Source organism: Mobula hypostoma, chromosome 9 (assembly GCF_963921235.1).
Source record: "Mobula hypostoma chromosome 9, sMobHyp1.1, whole genome shotgun sequence".
Lineage (NCBI taxonomy): Eukaryota > Metazoa > Chordata > Chondrichthyes > Myliobatiformes > Myliobatidae > Mobula > Mobula hypostoma.
The window spans coordinates 45672210-45689846 of NC_086105.1; the positions used below are offsets into that span (position 1 = coordinate 45672210).

At 42.5% G+C, this 17637-nt stretch overlaps 1 protein-coding gene across 2 annotated transcripts in view; it reads right to left on the reverse strand.

Moving 5' to 3' along the window:
• LOC134351696 (PDZ domain-containing RING finger protein 4-like) overlaps positions 1-10538 on the reverse strand; it is a 469835-nt gene extending 459297 nt beyond the window's left edge. For both annotated transcript variants that reach the window (XM_063058212.1, XM_063058211.1), the window contains exons 1-2: positions 9690-10538; positions 2275-2361 (exon numbers count right to left, since the gene is read on the reverse strand). In XM_063058212.1, coding sequence (XP_062914282.1) covers positions 2275-2361; positions 9690-10397 — 795 coding nt within the window. In that variant the 5' untranslated portion in view covers positions 10398-10538. The remainder of the gene's footprint in view (positions 1-2274; positions 2362-9689) is intronic.
• Positions 10539-17637: the final 7099 nt, after the last annotated feature.

Sequence of the window (17637 nt, forward strand, 5' to 3'; positions counted from 1 at the left end):
AAGAAGGAATTAAAATTAAAGTCAAAGAATGATATTGCATGATAATAGGTCCTTTGGCCCAAGAAATCCACGGCAACCACTAACCACCACTAAAGGCATGATAGCAGCAGTGATCACTGATTAGGATTCAATTCCCGCCACTATCCATAAGAAATTTGTACATTCTCTCCGTGACTGCCTATGTTTCCTCTGGGTGCTCCGGTTTCCTGCCACATTCCAAACTCATCTGATTTACTAAGCTATGGCCATGCTATGTTGGTGTCAGAAGCATGGTGAAACTTGCAGGCTTTTCCTAGCACAATCCTGGTCAATTTGATGCATTTCACTGTATGTTTTCATTTACACTGGCAAATAAAGCTAAGGTTAATCTTCCAATTTTACATTAATTCTACACTGATCTCATTTGATTTCCCATCACCACATTCGCATCAACTTCCTGCAGGATCTAACAATCATCTACATACTAGGAGCAACTTACAGAGGACAATTAAACTAACAACCCACGCATCTTTGGGATGTGAGAGGAAACCTGAGTTCGTAGGGGAAACCCACGTGGTCACAGGGAAAACGTGCAAACACCACACAGAACCAACAGCACTGTTGGTCAGGGATTAAACCCAGGTCACAAGAGCTGTGAGGTAACAGTTCTACCACTGTGAACCACCATGTCAGAGAGGTAACAAGAAAAAAGATTTACATAGAATGAGACTTGCACTTAAAGTAACTTTATTTTCACTTCTCATTCACAATGCAAGTGAGAACTGCATTATTAAACAATGCTGTAATTTTCCATGGTCACTTCACTGTTGACATGGATCTAGGTTTAATATCTCATCTGAAGGACACAGTTCTTGTTGCTTTGATAACAATGGAGAGCCTTCTGCTCTAGGTTTTATCTTGCACAGTTTATTTGGGTTGTCTAATCACGCCCCACCTTGACTCTTCTAATTGGAGCATTGCAACAGAAATGACAGAGACCAGGAAGTTTGGAAACTAGGGTAGATAACACCAAATGCTTGGGCGTGGTCCTTGCAGTTTATTTGTCTACCTGCACGGCACTTCCTCAGTAACGTCAACTGTGTCAATATATTCTGCGTTCTGTCTTTCCTTTTGTACCATTTCAATGTGCTTATGTTTTGATATTTTCTGTATGGATATTACGCAAAACAACGTCTTTCACTGAATCCCATTCCATCTCAGTATATATATGTGCTATGAGCTGTACCATGGCCCCAGAAGAACGGTGTTTCATTTAGCATTGTTGAATGACAATAAACTTGGACTTGAATGTGGCAACGATAAACTAACTACTTATGCAGGTGAAATGCAATCATTTCCGCACAGTAAGTAGTTCTCCTGCAAGGGCAGCAAAGAAAGCCTGTAGAGTTTCCTATTATGAACGACTTTGTGGAGTGAAGTGATTCTGGGCAATTGTAAAGTTTATCATTCACTTTTTGCCAGTTACCTCCCCCAATGACTGAATGTCGTTACAGCAACCTCCCTAACAAGAAGAAGTAACTCCTTCAGTGTTGTACTACTGCATCAGTCTAGGCATTACTGCTAGGATGTCTGGTGTTGCACATGTCCCTTTATACCACAAACAAATGAAACGAGAGGATAAAACTCAGACTGCTGAACATATTGCAGCTCCTTAAGAGAAACTAATCTTAGAGAGACATTAAACCATGACAGCGCTGGACAGAGAACAGGGCTGAGTGAAAGTTTATGGAAGAATCAAAAGCTGGGAATCATAAGCATAATCGAACATAGAATTCAAAACAAACATCTTAACCCAAAGAATTTGTTATCGCGAGAAGTGGTTTAAGCTAACAGTACTGATGCCTTGCAGGGGAAGCTAGATAAGGGAGGAATAAACAAACCAAAAGATAGCTTGATTGGTTTTCGATAGGAGGAGATGTAATTGAAGAATAATCAGTACCATCACCTAACAGTCCTGAAAACTGCTGTAAAGAAGGCGCCTTTGGCAGGAATGGTACACAAAGTCAAGATAGTCATGCCAAGTATCAGTTAACACATAAATTCCAGGCATATTAACATGTTTGAAGACCTGGTCAGAATATTTGTTGAGCCAAATATGCAACATCTCTGTTAACATCAGGTAGACAAAATACCAGCACTAATAGGAGACATTATCAACGCGTGTTGCCAAAGAGCTGCTCAGAAATAGTCACATGACAAAGAAACTTACATATGTCTTAAATTAACAACTTAACCAATTACTCTAGAAAAATGCTGAAATCTCTTTGAACTTACCGGACTAGGCCTTCCGCCAATAATGTTAAATCCAAGAGTGTCATTTTCTCTACGTAAAACTACAGTTAATGGTTTGGTTTCTCCATCCTGCAACAGTAAAGAGAATGAAACAAATTAGCAACATTCAAAGACCAATGAAACTAAAAATATTTAGCAACTTCACATACGACTAGGTGCCTTAATCCACCCGACTACGCTCTCCTTAGTATTACTTGCAGTATGTCAGTTTGAGTTCTGCCCTCATAACCCTAATCAGAAGACCATAAACCAATAAGTAGCACTCCTTAACCCACTAACTGAGTGAGCTCCGAACTTCACAGACTGACATTCTGGTAGAATACTAATCTTGCTCAGAGATAATGTCTTTGGGATGAAACATTAAACCACCGAATCATCTACATTCCAAGTAGCACAAATGATCCCTTGATTCTATTCTAAACAGTGGTAGGGAGGGATGGAAAATAGTTTGGGGATTCTCCCCAAAATCATGATCAAGTTATATAGTTCAATCAACGTCATTAAAATGCCCGATCCCAACTATGTTATGCACAAATTGACAGTATTTCTACATTACAACAGTGACCAGCTTTCCTTGTCTATAAACTGCAATGGAACATCAAGCACACATGCCAAGCACCATATCTGTACCTGTTTTCACCTTATTGATCATTTTGCATAATGAAGTTATTTTGAACATTAATTCCCAAACAGTCTGTTCTCACTTCGTGACCACTTCCAAAGGTTAAACCTAATACAGTTACAGTAGGCATTTTAACAATGAGCTATAACTTTTGGTAATTGCAAACTGAACTTCAGGAACTGAACTCAAACTAATTTTGACCTCATGAGAAATATCATTCATTCATTTCAGCTAAAAGGTTGAAGCATGAAGGAAACCACGTGCAAATCATGACAAGTTCAGTGATGATGCATCGGGAATAAACGGCGTGGATTATTTCTGAAACTGTTAACAGCATGTGTTAAATTGAAAACTACACCCAATGTTTGCACTCCTTACAGACCAGTAACAGAGCAGAATATCACTTTGAAGTCTGACCAAAAACGACATAGGGAGTTGCCCTACACTGATTTGATGACATATTTGAATTGCATGAACTTATTTAAATATTATTATTTGTTTGCTTTTAGTCTCGGCAACATTTATTTTGAATCTGTGAAAGCCAGCTATGAGGAACCGATTGGCAAACTTGGAATGACTTTTCATAGCCCATCAGTTTCCTTGGAAGGGCGTGCTTGTTCTGACACTCCTATATGACCGAAACTCCTCCGACAATGTAGTGTCTCATTGTTTAACAGGAACCATCTCCACCAAATTGGAGGCACATGACAATTCAGACCACAAAATACAAGCTAATGCAATTTTGACTCAGGTCACAGCCCAGATTCACATCACAGAGATCTTTTGTCCTAAATTTTTGTTTTGAATGATTTTACTTCTAAATAATCCTAGAGTTGGACTATTTCAACTTTGTGTTTAACATTATATTAAACACCTTGTTTAAATAATCTGAAAGCTACTGTTAGTGCAAACTGGTCTCCACACCCGACTCATGTTAGTCCTGGTATAACCGACAATGATATCATCTCTCACTCTCCAAAACCAATATATCCTTTCAGAGGATCTCAAAACCAAGCACAATATTATAACTACCTAAAGCTTGAGAGGAAGATAGCATTCCAATAATCTTATCCATCAGTGCTGTCCACACCTTCATAAATTTCCCTCAATAATAACTAAACTACTTTGGATACTGTTGGGGGGTGAGGGGGTCCTACCAGGAAGAAGCCATAATGACTGGGTTTCTGGCACTGAGTCTGACTCTGTGCCTCAGACGGGGAGAGAAAAGACATGCAGTAGAAATAGGGCATTCCAAAGGAGCAGACAGCTGTGGACGTGAAAGAGACACCCGGATGTTATGTTGCCTCCCAGGTGCCAAGGTCAGGAATGTCTTGCAGTCTAAATGCCCACAGCATTCTAAAGGGGGAGGGAGAACAGCTGGAAGCTGTAGTACATATTAGTATCAATGACATTGCAGGGAAAAGGATGAGGTCCTCAAGAAAGAATATAGGGAATTAGGTAGAAAGGCAAAAATCAGCACCTGAAGGGTAGTAATCTCTGGAACACTGCCTGTATTATGCACCAGTGAAGGTTAAAAAAAAATAGGATGATTTGGCAGATGAATGGCGGCTGAGGAATTGGTTCAGGGTGCAGGGTTTCAGATTTCTATATCATTGGCATGTCTTCTAGGGAAAGTATGACCTATACATACTTTCATGGAGTAAAGGGAATTACAGAGAAGTAAGAGAGAAGTTGGCCAAAGATGATTGGAAGGGGACAGTAGTAAGGATGACAGCAGAAGAGCAACGGCTGGAATTTCTGGTAGCAATTTGGAAGGCGCAAGATCGACACATGCCAAAAAAGAAGTGTTCTAATGGCAGGATGACGCAACCATGGCTGATAAGGGAAGTCAAAAACAGCATACAAGCAAAACAGAGAGCATATATTAGAGTAAAAATTAGTGGGAAGTCAGAAGAGGATTGAGAAGCTTTTAAAAACCAACAGAAGAAAACTATAAAGCAATAAGGATAGAAAAGATAAAATATGAAATTAGCTGGTCAATAATATTAAAGAGGATATATAGAGAGTAAAGGAGGGGCAAGAGTGGATATTGGACCACTGGAAAATGACAGCAGAGAGGTAACTGTTAAGAGCCCATTGTATTACAGGAAAGGTACTAACATGGATAGAAGATTGGCTGACTGGCAAGAGGCAAAGAGTGGGAATAATGGAGGCCTTTTCTGTTTGACTGCTGGTGACTAGCTGTGTTGAGTGGGGGTCACTGTTTGGACCGCTTCTTTTCATGTTATATGGTAATGATTTAGATGACAGTAATAATGGCATTGTGGTGAAGTCTGCGGACAATACGAAGATAGGTGGAGGGGCCGATAGCGTTGAGGAAGCAAGGAATCTGCAGAAAAAATTAGACAGAAAGCGAACAAGTGGCAGATAGAATATAGTGTAGTTACGTGTATGGCCATGCACTTTGGGAGAAGGAAGACAAATGTAATGTTAGCATTCGTTTTGAGAAAATTAGAGTATAAAAGCAAGGGTGGTAATGCTGAGGCTTTATAAGGTACTGGTCAGATTGCACGTGGAGTATAGTTAGCAGTTTTGGGCCCTTTATCTAAGAAATGCTGTGCTGAGATCGGAGGGGGTACAGTGGAGGTTCACAAGAATGATTCCTGGAATGAAAGAGTTAACATATGAGAAGTGTTTGCTGGCTCTCGGGCGGCGGGGGAAGAGAATCTCATTGAAACCTACCAAACGTTGAGAGACCTTGACGGAGCAGATGTGGAGAGGATGTTTCTTGTCGTGAGAGAGTCTAAGACCAAAGGGCACAGCCTCAGAATAGAGGGATGTCCATTGAGAACAGAGATGAAGAGGATTTCTTTTTAACCAGAGGGTGCCGAATCTATGGAATTCATTGCCAAAGATTGCTGTGGAGGGCAAGCTACTGGATATATTTAAAGCAGAAATTGATGGGTTCTTGATTAGTCAGAGCATCAAAGGTTTTGAGGAGAAGGCAGGAGAATCGGATTGAGCGGGATAATATATCAGCCATATTGGCCTACTCGGCTCCTGTGACTCATGGTTTTATTTCAATGACTACACAATTTTATTTGTTCTGCATTTCTCACCTTTAGTTTTTTTTCCATTATTATTTTGCATTCAAGAGTCTGATCTTATCATCCCTTTGGAAACCTATGTCCCCAAATCCAAATACCTCAATGACCAACAGGTGTATTGACAGAACATCTGAAGGGCCAAATGACTAATGGCAATATACAACTAATCCTTTAGCTCCAGCAAGATCCCTTCAATGCATTGCATCACCCATAACACAACTCCATAATTCTTTCCATTTGTGTCAGGTTTGGGATCCAGAAAAGAGGGAGGGTGTTTTTAAGATCGTCAGTTACACCCATTTGGCTCGATTTACATCATGCATTCAAAGACAGGCATTTCTTTTTTAAAATAATGAGAATTTAGTTTCAGTGTTATTGCTCCATGTCAAATGCAAGTCCGTCTCTTAATCATAAAAACAGGCACAACACTAATTGAAGGTAGGTTGAATGAGTTAGGGCTTTTTTCTTTGGAGCAAAGGAGGATGAAAAGTGACTTGATAGAGGAATACAAGATGATAAGAGGCATTGTTTCAGTGGACAACCAGCAACCTTTTCTCAGTGTGGAAGTTTTTTTTTACAGAGAGAGTGGTAGGTGCATGGACTGGTTGGTGATAGAGCCAGATACATTAAGGACATTAAAGAGACTCTTAGACAGGCACATTGTTGATGGAAAAATAGAGGTCTATATAGGATGGAAGGATTATATTGATCTTGGAGTAGTATAACAAATTGGTACAATAGGCTGGTGGGTCAAAGGGCTTGTACGATGCAGTAATGCTTAATGTTGAAACTGACTTTCCAAAGTGTAGGCCTATTAACAAACATCATTGGGTCAAATTCGAGAGCAAATGTAAGAAATAAGAATAATGCTGGTAAATACCACTGTTATATATTTCTAAAAACCTTCTAATCTTCCTGGCCAAAGCAAAATATTGTCTTTCTGAGGGGGCACTCAAAGAAAACAAGTAATGAATGGTTCAACCCATCCTATCAAGCTGTGCTAGTTAAAACAAATACTCCTGGTGTGGTTGGACAATAAACACCCAAAATTGTCACATTTACCCATTTTTCCCCACAGTGATCACTCCCCTACCCTTTTAAACACCTTCAATTAAGAGAGTGTGCAATAATCCTCAAGTAGATTGCTACAGCATAGGAAAAGGCCCTTCAACTCATCATGTCAATGTTGACCACTCTTCTTATCTATAGTAGTCCAATTTGCTCCAAAGGTCTGGCTCCAATCTGCAACTACATTTGCTGACAATACTACACTGAGTGGCCTAATCTCAAATAATAATGAGGCAGCCTGCAGAGAAGAAGTCATCACCCTGACACAGTGGTGTCAAGAAAACAACCTCTCCCTCAATGTCGCAAAAACCAAGGAGCTGGTTGAGGACTGCAGGGGGAATGGAGACAGGCTAACCCCTATTGACATCAATGGACTTGGGGTTGAGAGGGTGAACAGCTTTGAGTTCCTTAGCATAAACATCACCGAGGATCTCACATGGTCTGTACATACCAGCTGTGTGGTGTAAAAGGCACAACAGCACCTCTTTCACCTCAGACGGCTGACGAAGTTTGGTATGGGCCCCCAAATCCTAAGAACTTTCTACAGGGGCACAATTGAGAGCATCCTAACTGGCTGCATCACTGCCTGGTATGGAAACTGTACCTCCCTCAATCGCAGGACTCTGCAGAGAGTGGTGTGGACAGCCCGGAGCATCTGTAGATGTGAACTTCCCACTATTCAGGACATTTACAAAGACAGATGTGTAAAAAGGATCACTGGAAACCCGAGTCACCCCAACCGCAAACTGTTCCAGCTGCTACCATCTGGGAAACAGTACTGCAGCATAAAAGCCAGGACCAACAGCTCTGGGACAGCTTCTTCCACCAGGTGATCAGACTGATTAATTCATGGTGACACAACTGTATTTCTATGTTATACTGACTATCCTGTTGTACACAATATTTATTATAAATTACTATAATTGTACATTGCATATGTGAACAGAGACATAACATAAAGATCTTTACTCCTCATGTATATGAAGGATGTAAGTAGTAAAGTCAATTCAATTCAAGTGCTCACTTGGGTGCTTCTTAAAGGCTGTGACCACCCCCTCTTCCAATCAATTCCTCAGTAGCCTGCTCTAGGTTCCAACCAATCTCTGGAGAAAATACATTCCGACAGAATTCCCTCTAATCCTCCCAACCTTCACCTAGTTTCTAAGCACTCTTATTTTGGGCAACGATCTTGCCATCTATCTCACCCACCCCCAACATATCTTTTAAGTTACTATAAAACATGGGTTCCCAACCTTTTTTTTAATGCCATGGATCCCTACCATTAACCGAGGGGTCCGTGGGAGCGTATTCATTCCGTATCTTTTCACTGAGAAAAGTTACGAGCATATTATTTGCGCTCCAGATGAATTGGAAAACATCTCAACTACCTTTATTAACGAAAGCACATACACAAACAATGGTTCAAACACAGCAACCCCCCGGAGCAGTGAATGAGCGGTCCAGCAACAACACAATAGGCTGCTGAAGGGTCTGGTTGTAATCCCCGATTTCAGTCACTGCAGGGTTCCCGTCAACAGCTGTATTTAGAATACCAGCAATATTCAAGGACACCTAGTTTTGAAGGCATTAAAAGACGTGGGAAGTCAAGCCGGGGCGAGTTAGAATTGAGGCCAAGACACCAGACTGAACAGCGGAGAGATTGGGACATTCAACCAATTTACCTTTCTCTACTTTGAAAAAAAAACCTCTCCCAGTGTGTTCCAATCAACTGTGTTTGAATTAGTACTAAACTTAAGTGCAAAATTGGAAACAGATGGTTTTGACACTTGAAAGGTTAATCGATTTTTTTAGAACTCTAATTAACACGCGCCCCCGGCAAAGCTTTTGTTTGCATTTTGATCCAAAGTGGCGTTAAATATTTAACAAATGTCCGCGTTAGAAACTTCCCTCATATTCGGATATCAACGCAGTTTAAATCGACCAAATGCAAAAATCGCATCGCGATCAAAAATAAGTCACCGCCCTGTGTAGTCCCCACTGCTTCCCCGCTGTTAGAATTCCTGCAATTAATTAATCCCGTTCTGTTTAAACTCGGTCAGAGTTGCACTGGCAGCTGACAACTCGTATTAAGCACCACCTTCGTGGCCGGCCCAGTAAACGGGATGGTTCCAGGGGGAATAACACAGTGCATCTGAGAGAGGGGAGGGGCAAGAAAACTACCTCTCTCTACCTAACCACTATAACCCCTACCTCTCCTGCCGTTTGTAATGCCATCCGTCACCTTCTGCCCACCCCTCTCACTCCCCGACCCCAACTTTTACCCACCCCCCAACTTTGCCTTGACCACTCTGCTGTTCCCGATGAGCCCTCCATTCCTCCTTGTCTAATACCCCACCCCCTCAATTTGCCACTGTTCTTTATCACCCGGTATACTCTTGCCCACGTTTCCCACTCGCAGTCCAAACCCCAGACCTGCCACCTCCTAACTCCCTTTCCCCAAATCCCTCTCCTACTTTTTTGCACCCCTCACTCCCTTCTGCCTCCCCAAGCTTTCGGCAACCCCTTGCCCCATTCTCTCCCCCACCCTTCTGCAACCTCTCGCCGCCCCTCCTCCTTTTCATCCACCCCTCTCGTCCCCGCAACCCCTCCGTTCTTCCCCACCCCCGCCCGGAGCTCACCCCGCAGCGGCCCGCCACCTCCTTGCCGTGGCCCATGTAGTGCTGGACCTTCCTCTGGTAGCGCAGGGCGGTAAGCTGAACTTCACTCTGCAGCGCCGAGACGCGGGCGAGCAGCGCTTTCTCGCGTTTGCCGGCGCGGGCCGCCTGCTGCCGCAGCTCCTGCGCCAAGCCGGCCGCTTGCAGTTGCAGAGAGCCGCTCTGCGCCCTCAGCGCCTGCAGGCAGCAGTGGCGGCCGCCCGCCTGCGCAAGGTCGCGGTGCAAAAGCACCAGCCCACAGCCCTGCTCGCATATGCCCACCGGCCGGCACTCGCAGCTCTCCCGCATGTGCACATCCATGTCCTTCAGGTTCAGCACCTCCTTGCAGCCCTTGTTCCTGCAGCGGGCCGGGCTGTAGTCGCACATCTCCACATGCTCGGCTAAGTTTTGCAGGTGAACCACCTTGGTACAGCCTCGCAACCGATAGTCGCACTTAATGTCCAACTTGGAGATGAGGTTCCTGAGCGCCAAGACGTGGTTGAGTTCCTTAGTGGACATCCTCTGGCACTTCACCGGGCACATGCCCTGTTGCACTACCCAGGGCAGCACACAGCCCGCGCAAAAGACGTGCCCGCACGGAGTGGTCAGCGGGTCCTCCAGCACCTTATTGCACAGGTTGCACTTCAGCTCGGGGTCAACCTCTCCGTTGAAACGATCTAGTTCGAACCCCATCTCGCTTCCTCCCTGTTCTTCAAGCTCAAGTTCAGAAAGTTGTCCGGAGCCGTCTAACTGCGGCCAGAGTCATTGGCAAACTATACACTGCAAGTCTGGGAGGGAGTAAGTGAAGTGACTGAGAGTTAAGTTGCAACTGGAGTCTCCTAGTTTTGGCTGGGACTCTCTGCTGCCAGCATCAGCCGTGGCTGTAAGCCGGAGCCGCGCCGTATTCCACCTAAAACAGCCCCCTCGTCAATTTCAGGTCCTCCTTTTAGATTACCTTCCCGAAATAAAAATCAGACGGAAGCACGTTTGTCCTGATGCAGAGTCTGGACTTGAAACGGCGACAGTTCTTTTTCTCTTCCATACGTGCTGCTTGACGCGCTGAGTTTCCCGGAAATTTGTTGTTTTGTTTTTGGAGACGCAAAAGAGTGCTGATGCTGGGAATCGCGAGCAACACGCAAAGGCGCTGGAGGAACTCGGCATCAGAAAACAGAGCCGCGTCCTGAGAATGGACAATCGACGATGAGGACCCGTAACACCAACGATTTGTACTCCACCACAGTTAAAGATGGATTTTTTTCTGTCTCTCTTTTACCTGTAAAGGCTCCAATATCACACTTGCATAAAGGTCGGGATTTTTTTCAACTATTGAAGAAAAAGCAGAAAAGGTCAGGCAAAGAAGTTTGGGATCCTACTCGCAACTTGTTTCTTTCTTTACACCAGTCCACAAATCAGAATTCCCTGGCACCTGTTTTCCCAATTCTTTATATAAGACGGCACCTCCAAACTTGCGTTGGAAACTTCAGAGAACATGGGTCACTTCCAAGAAAGGGGCTTCATCTGAAAGGTTTCTGATTCCTGGTATTGACTCAATTAATTGTATATTATCAAGCAAATGAAGTTTTTACTTAAAACTTTTAAAACTCAAATACAATGGATGAATAAAGGGCCATGGTCGAACAGTGAGTTATTTGATCTATGTTGTGCTGATAGATTATTTACTGTCCTTTACATCTGGGCCACTGGGCTGAAGTAGGGGTCGACCAACTGCTTTTTCAGCTCCTGACAACCTTTGTAGGCTAGATGGTGGCTGGATGGGTGAGCTCGAAATTAAGTTTGGCTGCAATACGCAGATCAATCCTTCCCTCAGCTCTGCAACCTGAACCCCCACTACACCGCCACAGCTAAATAGTCGGCCAACCTCACTCTGTTATCTCATGTGGAGAATGGCCAATGCTGATTAGATCATGTACAGTTTAATGCCATGCACCCATACTCTAACAGTGAAACAGAAAAAGCACTTCTGAAGTACATTATTCTGTGAAGTTACGTTGGGAACCAATATGTTGTTTGGTAGTGTAGCCATGCCAAGACCCTCTCAGTGTTGGATTTCTAATGGTTGCCATTGAACTACACAAAGGAAATACTTATGGAAGCAAATAAAGATCGGCTCCCTGTAGGTTTATTTGGTCAATGTTACATTTTGGATCATTCCTTCACAAGTGTGCTAAGCTCTCCAGCAAAGGTTTGGCTGCAAGTCCATTCCCTCTCAAAATAATGAAGAAATGTTGCCCACAAAAATGCTGGAGGGACTCAGCATAGCAAGCAGCATCTATGGAGAGGAACAATAATTTGGGTCGAGATCTTTCATCAGTACCCCACCTGAAATGCTAACTCTTTGTTCCTCTCCATAGATGCTGCCTGACTTGCTGAGTTCCTCCAGCATTTTATATGTGTTACTCTGGATTTCTAGCATCTGTGGAATCTTGTGTGCTGAGGAAGAAGTGTGCCAGGCACATTTCAGAACCTTCCAACTTCCCAATTTGTTGTAAAGCCAATAAAGTGTTGGTCAGAAATAGCCAGTTTCCATTTGACAGGCTGCTACAAACAATTGAATAAATGTTAAACAGTAATCTTGGTTTTTCATTCGGCCCATTGAGTCTACACCAGATGTGGGAGCATTCCCAATTCCCCCACATATTCCTCCATTTCTCCTACCACTCATCTAAGCCCTAGGGGTAATTTGCAGTGGCCAGTGAACCCACCAAAGAGTACAGCTTCAGAATGCAAGAGTAACCCAGGGAAAACCATGCATTGACAGGGAGAGCTTGCAAACTCCATACAGACAGGCAGTGGATGTCAAGATCAAACTGGCAACGCAGTCTTCCCTGCTTGTTGAACCAGCACAACAGGAAAACTGCTGTGTTTTCTGAATGAGATCTTTAGCATTCACCTGAGGAGCCAGATGTAGCCTTGACACAAATGGCATTTTCATCAGTGCAGTTCCTCCCTCAGTTTGGTTGAGAATATATTGGTCTCAGGAGTAGGCTTGAACCCACAACCTTATGAGTCAGAGGCAAGAAGTCTCGGTTTCTGCCAAGGCCAATGACAAAATGGAAAGGAAGCACTGGACTTACAAAATATTCACTCTTCTGATAGATTTATACTAATATTTCATATCTTAATCCTGGGTGAGTCACAGTCATTGGAAGCTTGACCCGGTTTTAAGTCTGTTTATGCAGTAGTCTTTGTTTTCCTCAGAAAATTTTCACACATCTGTAATCCACAGTAAGGCAAGCCCTGTCATTAAGTACTGTTTTCATTTTTTTTAATGTTCTAATGCAAACACGCAGCCCCTTACAGCTTAAATGTGACGACCTAACCCAGGTCATAGTTCGGCTAGCCTATGGACGTGACCATGTTTAGTAATGAAGTTCGATGGGTGTACAGTATTTCATAGACTTTAAGACAGTAAGAGTTTAAAATCAGCTGCAAAAACACTGCATGAACATAATCTGGACTTTGTAAACACAGGACACATATGGAAATACATATATTAAAGCAAGTGGAGATAATCTATCTTGCCCCTTGATGTAATTGGTTCACAGAGAGAAAAGGGCAGCTCCAGTCCACCATGGTCACCATGGTAATTCTAAATGAAGCACCTTTTCTGTAAAACACAAGATGTTGGAATGTCAATATGCTGGAGTAAATGAAGCAGCAGGCCCACAGAGTTTCATTCTTCATTAAGTTCAATTACACAGAAACCACATATTGCAAAGTAGATATGTTAGCACTCTCTGTGTGTATTTTAAACATTTCAGAGAAGCTATTCATCATAACACACTCGCCACACCATTTGCATTATGTATATAAAAGCAGACAGTGGAAAATGGGACAAATTGCCGGTTAAATGCATCAGCTCTATGTGCATGTGAAGTGATATCGACGCACTGGGGTGGGAGAGGAAACTATGTTGCTTGAGTTCGGATCTGCCTATAAAGCCCACCCTGGGATTTGAGTCTGTAGTAATTAGAGGATTATGGAAAAAATCCACTGCATTGTTAACACAAGAACCTGTAAAGCACAACTAATTACTGCCAGGGGATTGAAAATATCTGAGCTCTGTCCTTTCAGAAAAATAAGGGAGTGCTTCGTCCACACTTCTGCTTAACTGATACAACTCCAATGCTTGACTTTTGAAACTTGGCACAGATCTGACTGCAATATTCCTTCCACATCCATGGAAGTCTGGCAGACGGGTTTCGCGAAAGGATTTAATTATTAAATAAATGAATTATCAGCAGAAAAGTTCCAGTGGAAATATTATGCAGACATTTTAGTTGGGATATGGCTGCACAGAACATTTTTCAGGATCTGATAGAACTCGTATTTTTTTTGCAAAATGTGAATTTTGAAAGATGTTATATGATTGAAAACTTATAAGTGGGGGGGGGGGGGAAGCCTCCAATGAATCTTGGGTGTGAAATGACAACTGGCCAGTTTATATGTTTTGTACTAAACCAGCAGCCAAGGCCTGTGCTGAGTTTGTCATCTCAGAACCAGAGCACAACTGTAGTATTGCACTGTGCCTTACTTCAAAAGAACAAGGATGAGAGTCAGAGGAGGACGTGCTACCTGCTTCCTCTTCTACTGATTCCTGCTGCAATGAGTAATAACTGAGGAATATAAAATTATGATGGGGATAGCTCAGGTACCAAAGTGCAATGAAAAGCTTCTCTGGCAGATCAAATTGTTACTCAATGCGTTGAGGCAAGAAAACAACAGATGCAGAATAAAGGACAACAGCTACAGAGAAAGTACAGTAGAGTGCAGTGCAGGTAAGCAATAAGGTGCAAGATCATAACATTGTAGATTGCGATGTCAAGAGTCCAATTGATCATGTTAGAGAATCAGTCAATAGTTTTATAACAGTTGAATAGAAGCTGTCCTTGAGCCTGGTGTTGCTTTCTTTCAGGCTTCTGCATTTTCTGCCTGATGGAAAAGGAGAGAAGAGAATGTCCAGGGTACTCTATTGAAGTGTTAACAGAGGAACTCAATATATAAGCTTGCTGATGACACAACAATTGTAGGCCGTATCCCAGGTAATGGTGAGTTTGAGTACAGAGAGGAAATTAAGAACCTGGTGGCATGGTGCGAAGACAATAACCTATCCCTCAACATCAGCAAGACGAAGGAATTGGTTGTTGACTTCAGAAGGAGTAGCGGACCGCACGACCCCATTTACATTGGTGGTGTGCAAGTGGAACAGGTCAAAAGCTTTAAATTCCTTGGGGTCAATATCACAAATGACCTGACTTGGTCCAACTAAGTAGAGTCCACTGCCAAGAAGGCCCACCAGCGCCTTTACTTCCTGAGAAAGCTAAAGAAATTTGGTCTGTCCCCTAAAACCCTCACTAATTTTTATAGATGCACCGTAGAAAGCATTCTTCTAGGGTGCATCACAACCTGGTATGGAAGTTGTCCTGTCCAAGACCAGAAGAAGCTGCAGAAGATCGTGAGCACAGCCCAGCACATCACACAAACCAATCTTCTGTTCTTGGACTCACTTTACACCGCACGCTGTTGGAGCAGTGCTGCCAGGATAATCAAGGACACGACCCACCCAGCCAACACACTTTTCGTCCCTCTTCCCTCTGGGAGAAGGCTCAGGAGCTTGAAGACTCATATGGCCAGATTTGGGAACAGCTTCTTTCCAACTGTGACAAGACTGCTGAACGGATTCTGACCCGGATCTGGGCCGTACCCTCCAAATATCCAGACCTGCCTCTCGGTTTTTTTGCACTACCTTACTTTCCCTTTTCTATTTTCTACTTATGATTTATCATTTAAATTTTTAGTATTTACTATCGATTTGTACTCCAGGGAGTGCGAAGCACAGAATCAAATATCATTGTGATGATTGTACACTCTAGTATCAATTGTTTGGCGACAATAAAGTATAAAGAAGAATAGTTCTCACAGCGCCAGGAAAATATAATAGTCTCAACCCTTATCACCAATTAACCATTTAACTAACAATTGTCATTCCTTTGTGTATCAGGTTCTAAAGTTTCTATCAGATGTTCCAAGCTTATGATGTTCATACGGACAGACTGCCACTTATTTGCATCACTTAGTGTACATGACACATTTTAACATCACTTGACCAAAATTCCTTTGTGCATTCAAGAATCCTGAGAGACTCAGGGCAATCAAGCAGACATAGGCCAATCTACGGTGAAACAGCATGAATATCCTTTCCCAATATCCCCTGCATGGCGAACTTTATTATGCACAGTTGAGTAGGCTGCATCCTTTGCATGCTCTTCACCAGTTTCTCTAAACTCTGATAAAGGAGGAGATTACCAGGAAAGCAGAGAAGAAGACTCAAAGTGTGCTGAAAGCCTCCTTGAAAAAGATTGAACATCCCATTCAATAAGATCATGGCTAATCTATCCCGGATCTCTGCAAGGTCACCATAGCCTTTAATTTCCCAATCACTCAAAAAATCTATCTAGCTTCTTAATACTTCTCATAATCCAGCTTCTACAACTCTTTTGGACAGACAGTTCTAAAGCATCATCACCATCTGTATGAGGTACTTTCTAGGTACCACATTTTAAATGACTGGTCCCTTATCGCAAAACTATGTCCCCTTGTTTGCAAATCATTCAGCCATGAAACATCTCAACATCTAATCTGTCAAGCCCTCTTATGATCTGATACATTTCAATAACTTCTTCATTCTTCTAAACTCTAAGGACACAGACCCAACTTGCTTAGCCTCTCTCTCATTCCAAGCGACTGCCTAAGGGGAAGAAGATATATTTTTAAGTATTTTGGCTGCCATAGTATAGGAAATACAATAGTCAATTTGGATATAGCAAGCCCCAATAAATGGTCATGTAATAATAACCAAAAGATTCCTATTAATAGTTAAATATTGATAAAATATCGATAAATATTGACCAGGCTATCGGGTAAAATTCTCCTGCTCTTCCAAAATATAATGTCTTGTAGTATTTTGTCGTCAAAGCAGATGAGGCATCAGTTTTGTCTGAAACATACTCTTTGTGAAAACCCAGTACCTCCACACTGCTTTAGATACGCACTGAATCCATAAATTTCTCCCTTGGGATTATGGCAGTAAGGCACAGCTGACAAATAATATCTATATCAATTTATAGCTTTACTGTCTTCCAGTTTAATGATATTATGTAACAACTTTGATAAAGATCACTGCTGATACAATGGAATTAGTATCAAGACTGTTGAACGGTATAGAAGATACAAACAAAAATTTAACCAAATTGATCAAAATCAGAGTCAGGTTTAATATCACCAGCATAGGTCGTGAAATTCATTAACTTAGTGGCAGCAGTACAATGTAATACATGATAAATATCAAAAAAAATTAAAAGAATTACAGTAAGTAACACTCACAACACGCTGGAGGAACTCAGCAGGTCGGGCAGCATCCGTGGCAATCGTTCCCAGGGATGCTGCCCAACCTGCTGAGATCCTCCAGCATGTTGAGAGTGTTGCTTTGACCCCAGCATCTGCAGAGTATTTTGCGTGATTACAGTAAGTATATGTATATTAAGTAATTAAAATAATAATAGTAGAGCAAACACTGAGATAAAAATGTGAGGTAATGTTCATGGGTTCAATGTCCATTTAGAAATGGGATGGTAGAGGGGAAGGAGCTGTTCCTGAATTGGTAAGTGTGTGCCTTCAGGCTTCTGTACCTCCTTCCTGACTTTAACAATGAGAAGAGAGCATGTCCTGGGTGATGGGGATCCTTAATAAAGGGCATCGCCTTTCTGAGGCACTGCTCCTTGAAGATGTCTTGGATACCACGGTGGCTAGTACCCATGATGGAGTTGCCTAATCTTACAACTTTCTGTAGCTTTTTTAGATCCTGTACAGTAGCAACCACCCCCCCCCCCCGCCAGATGAGAACATATCCAGA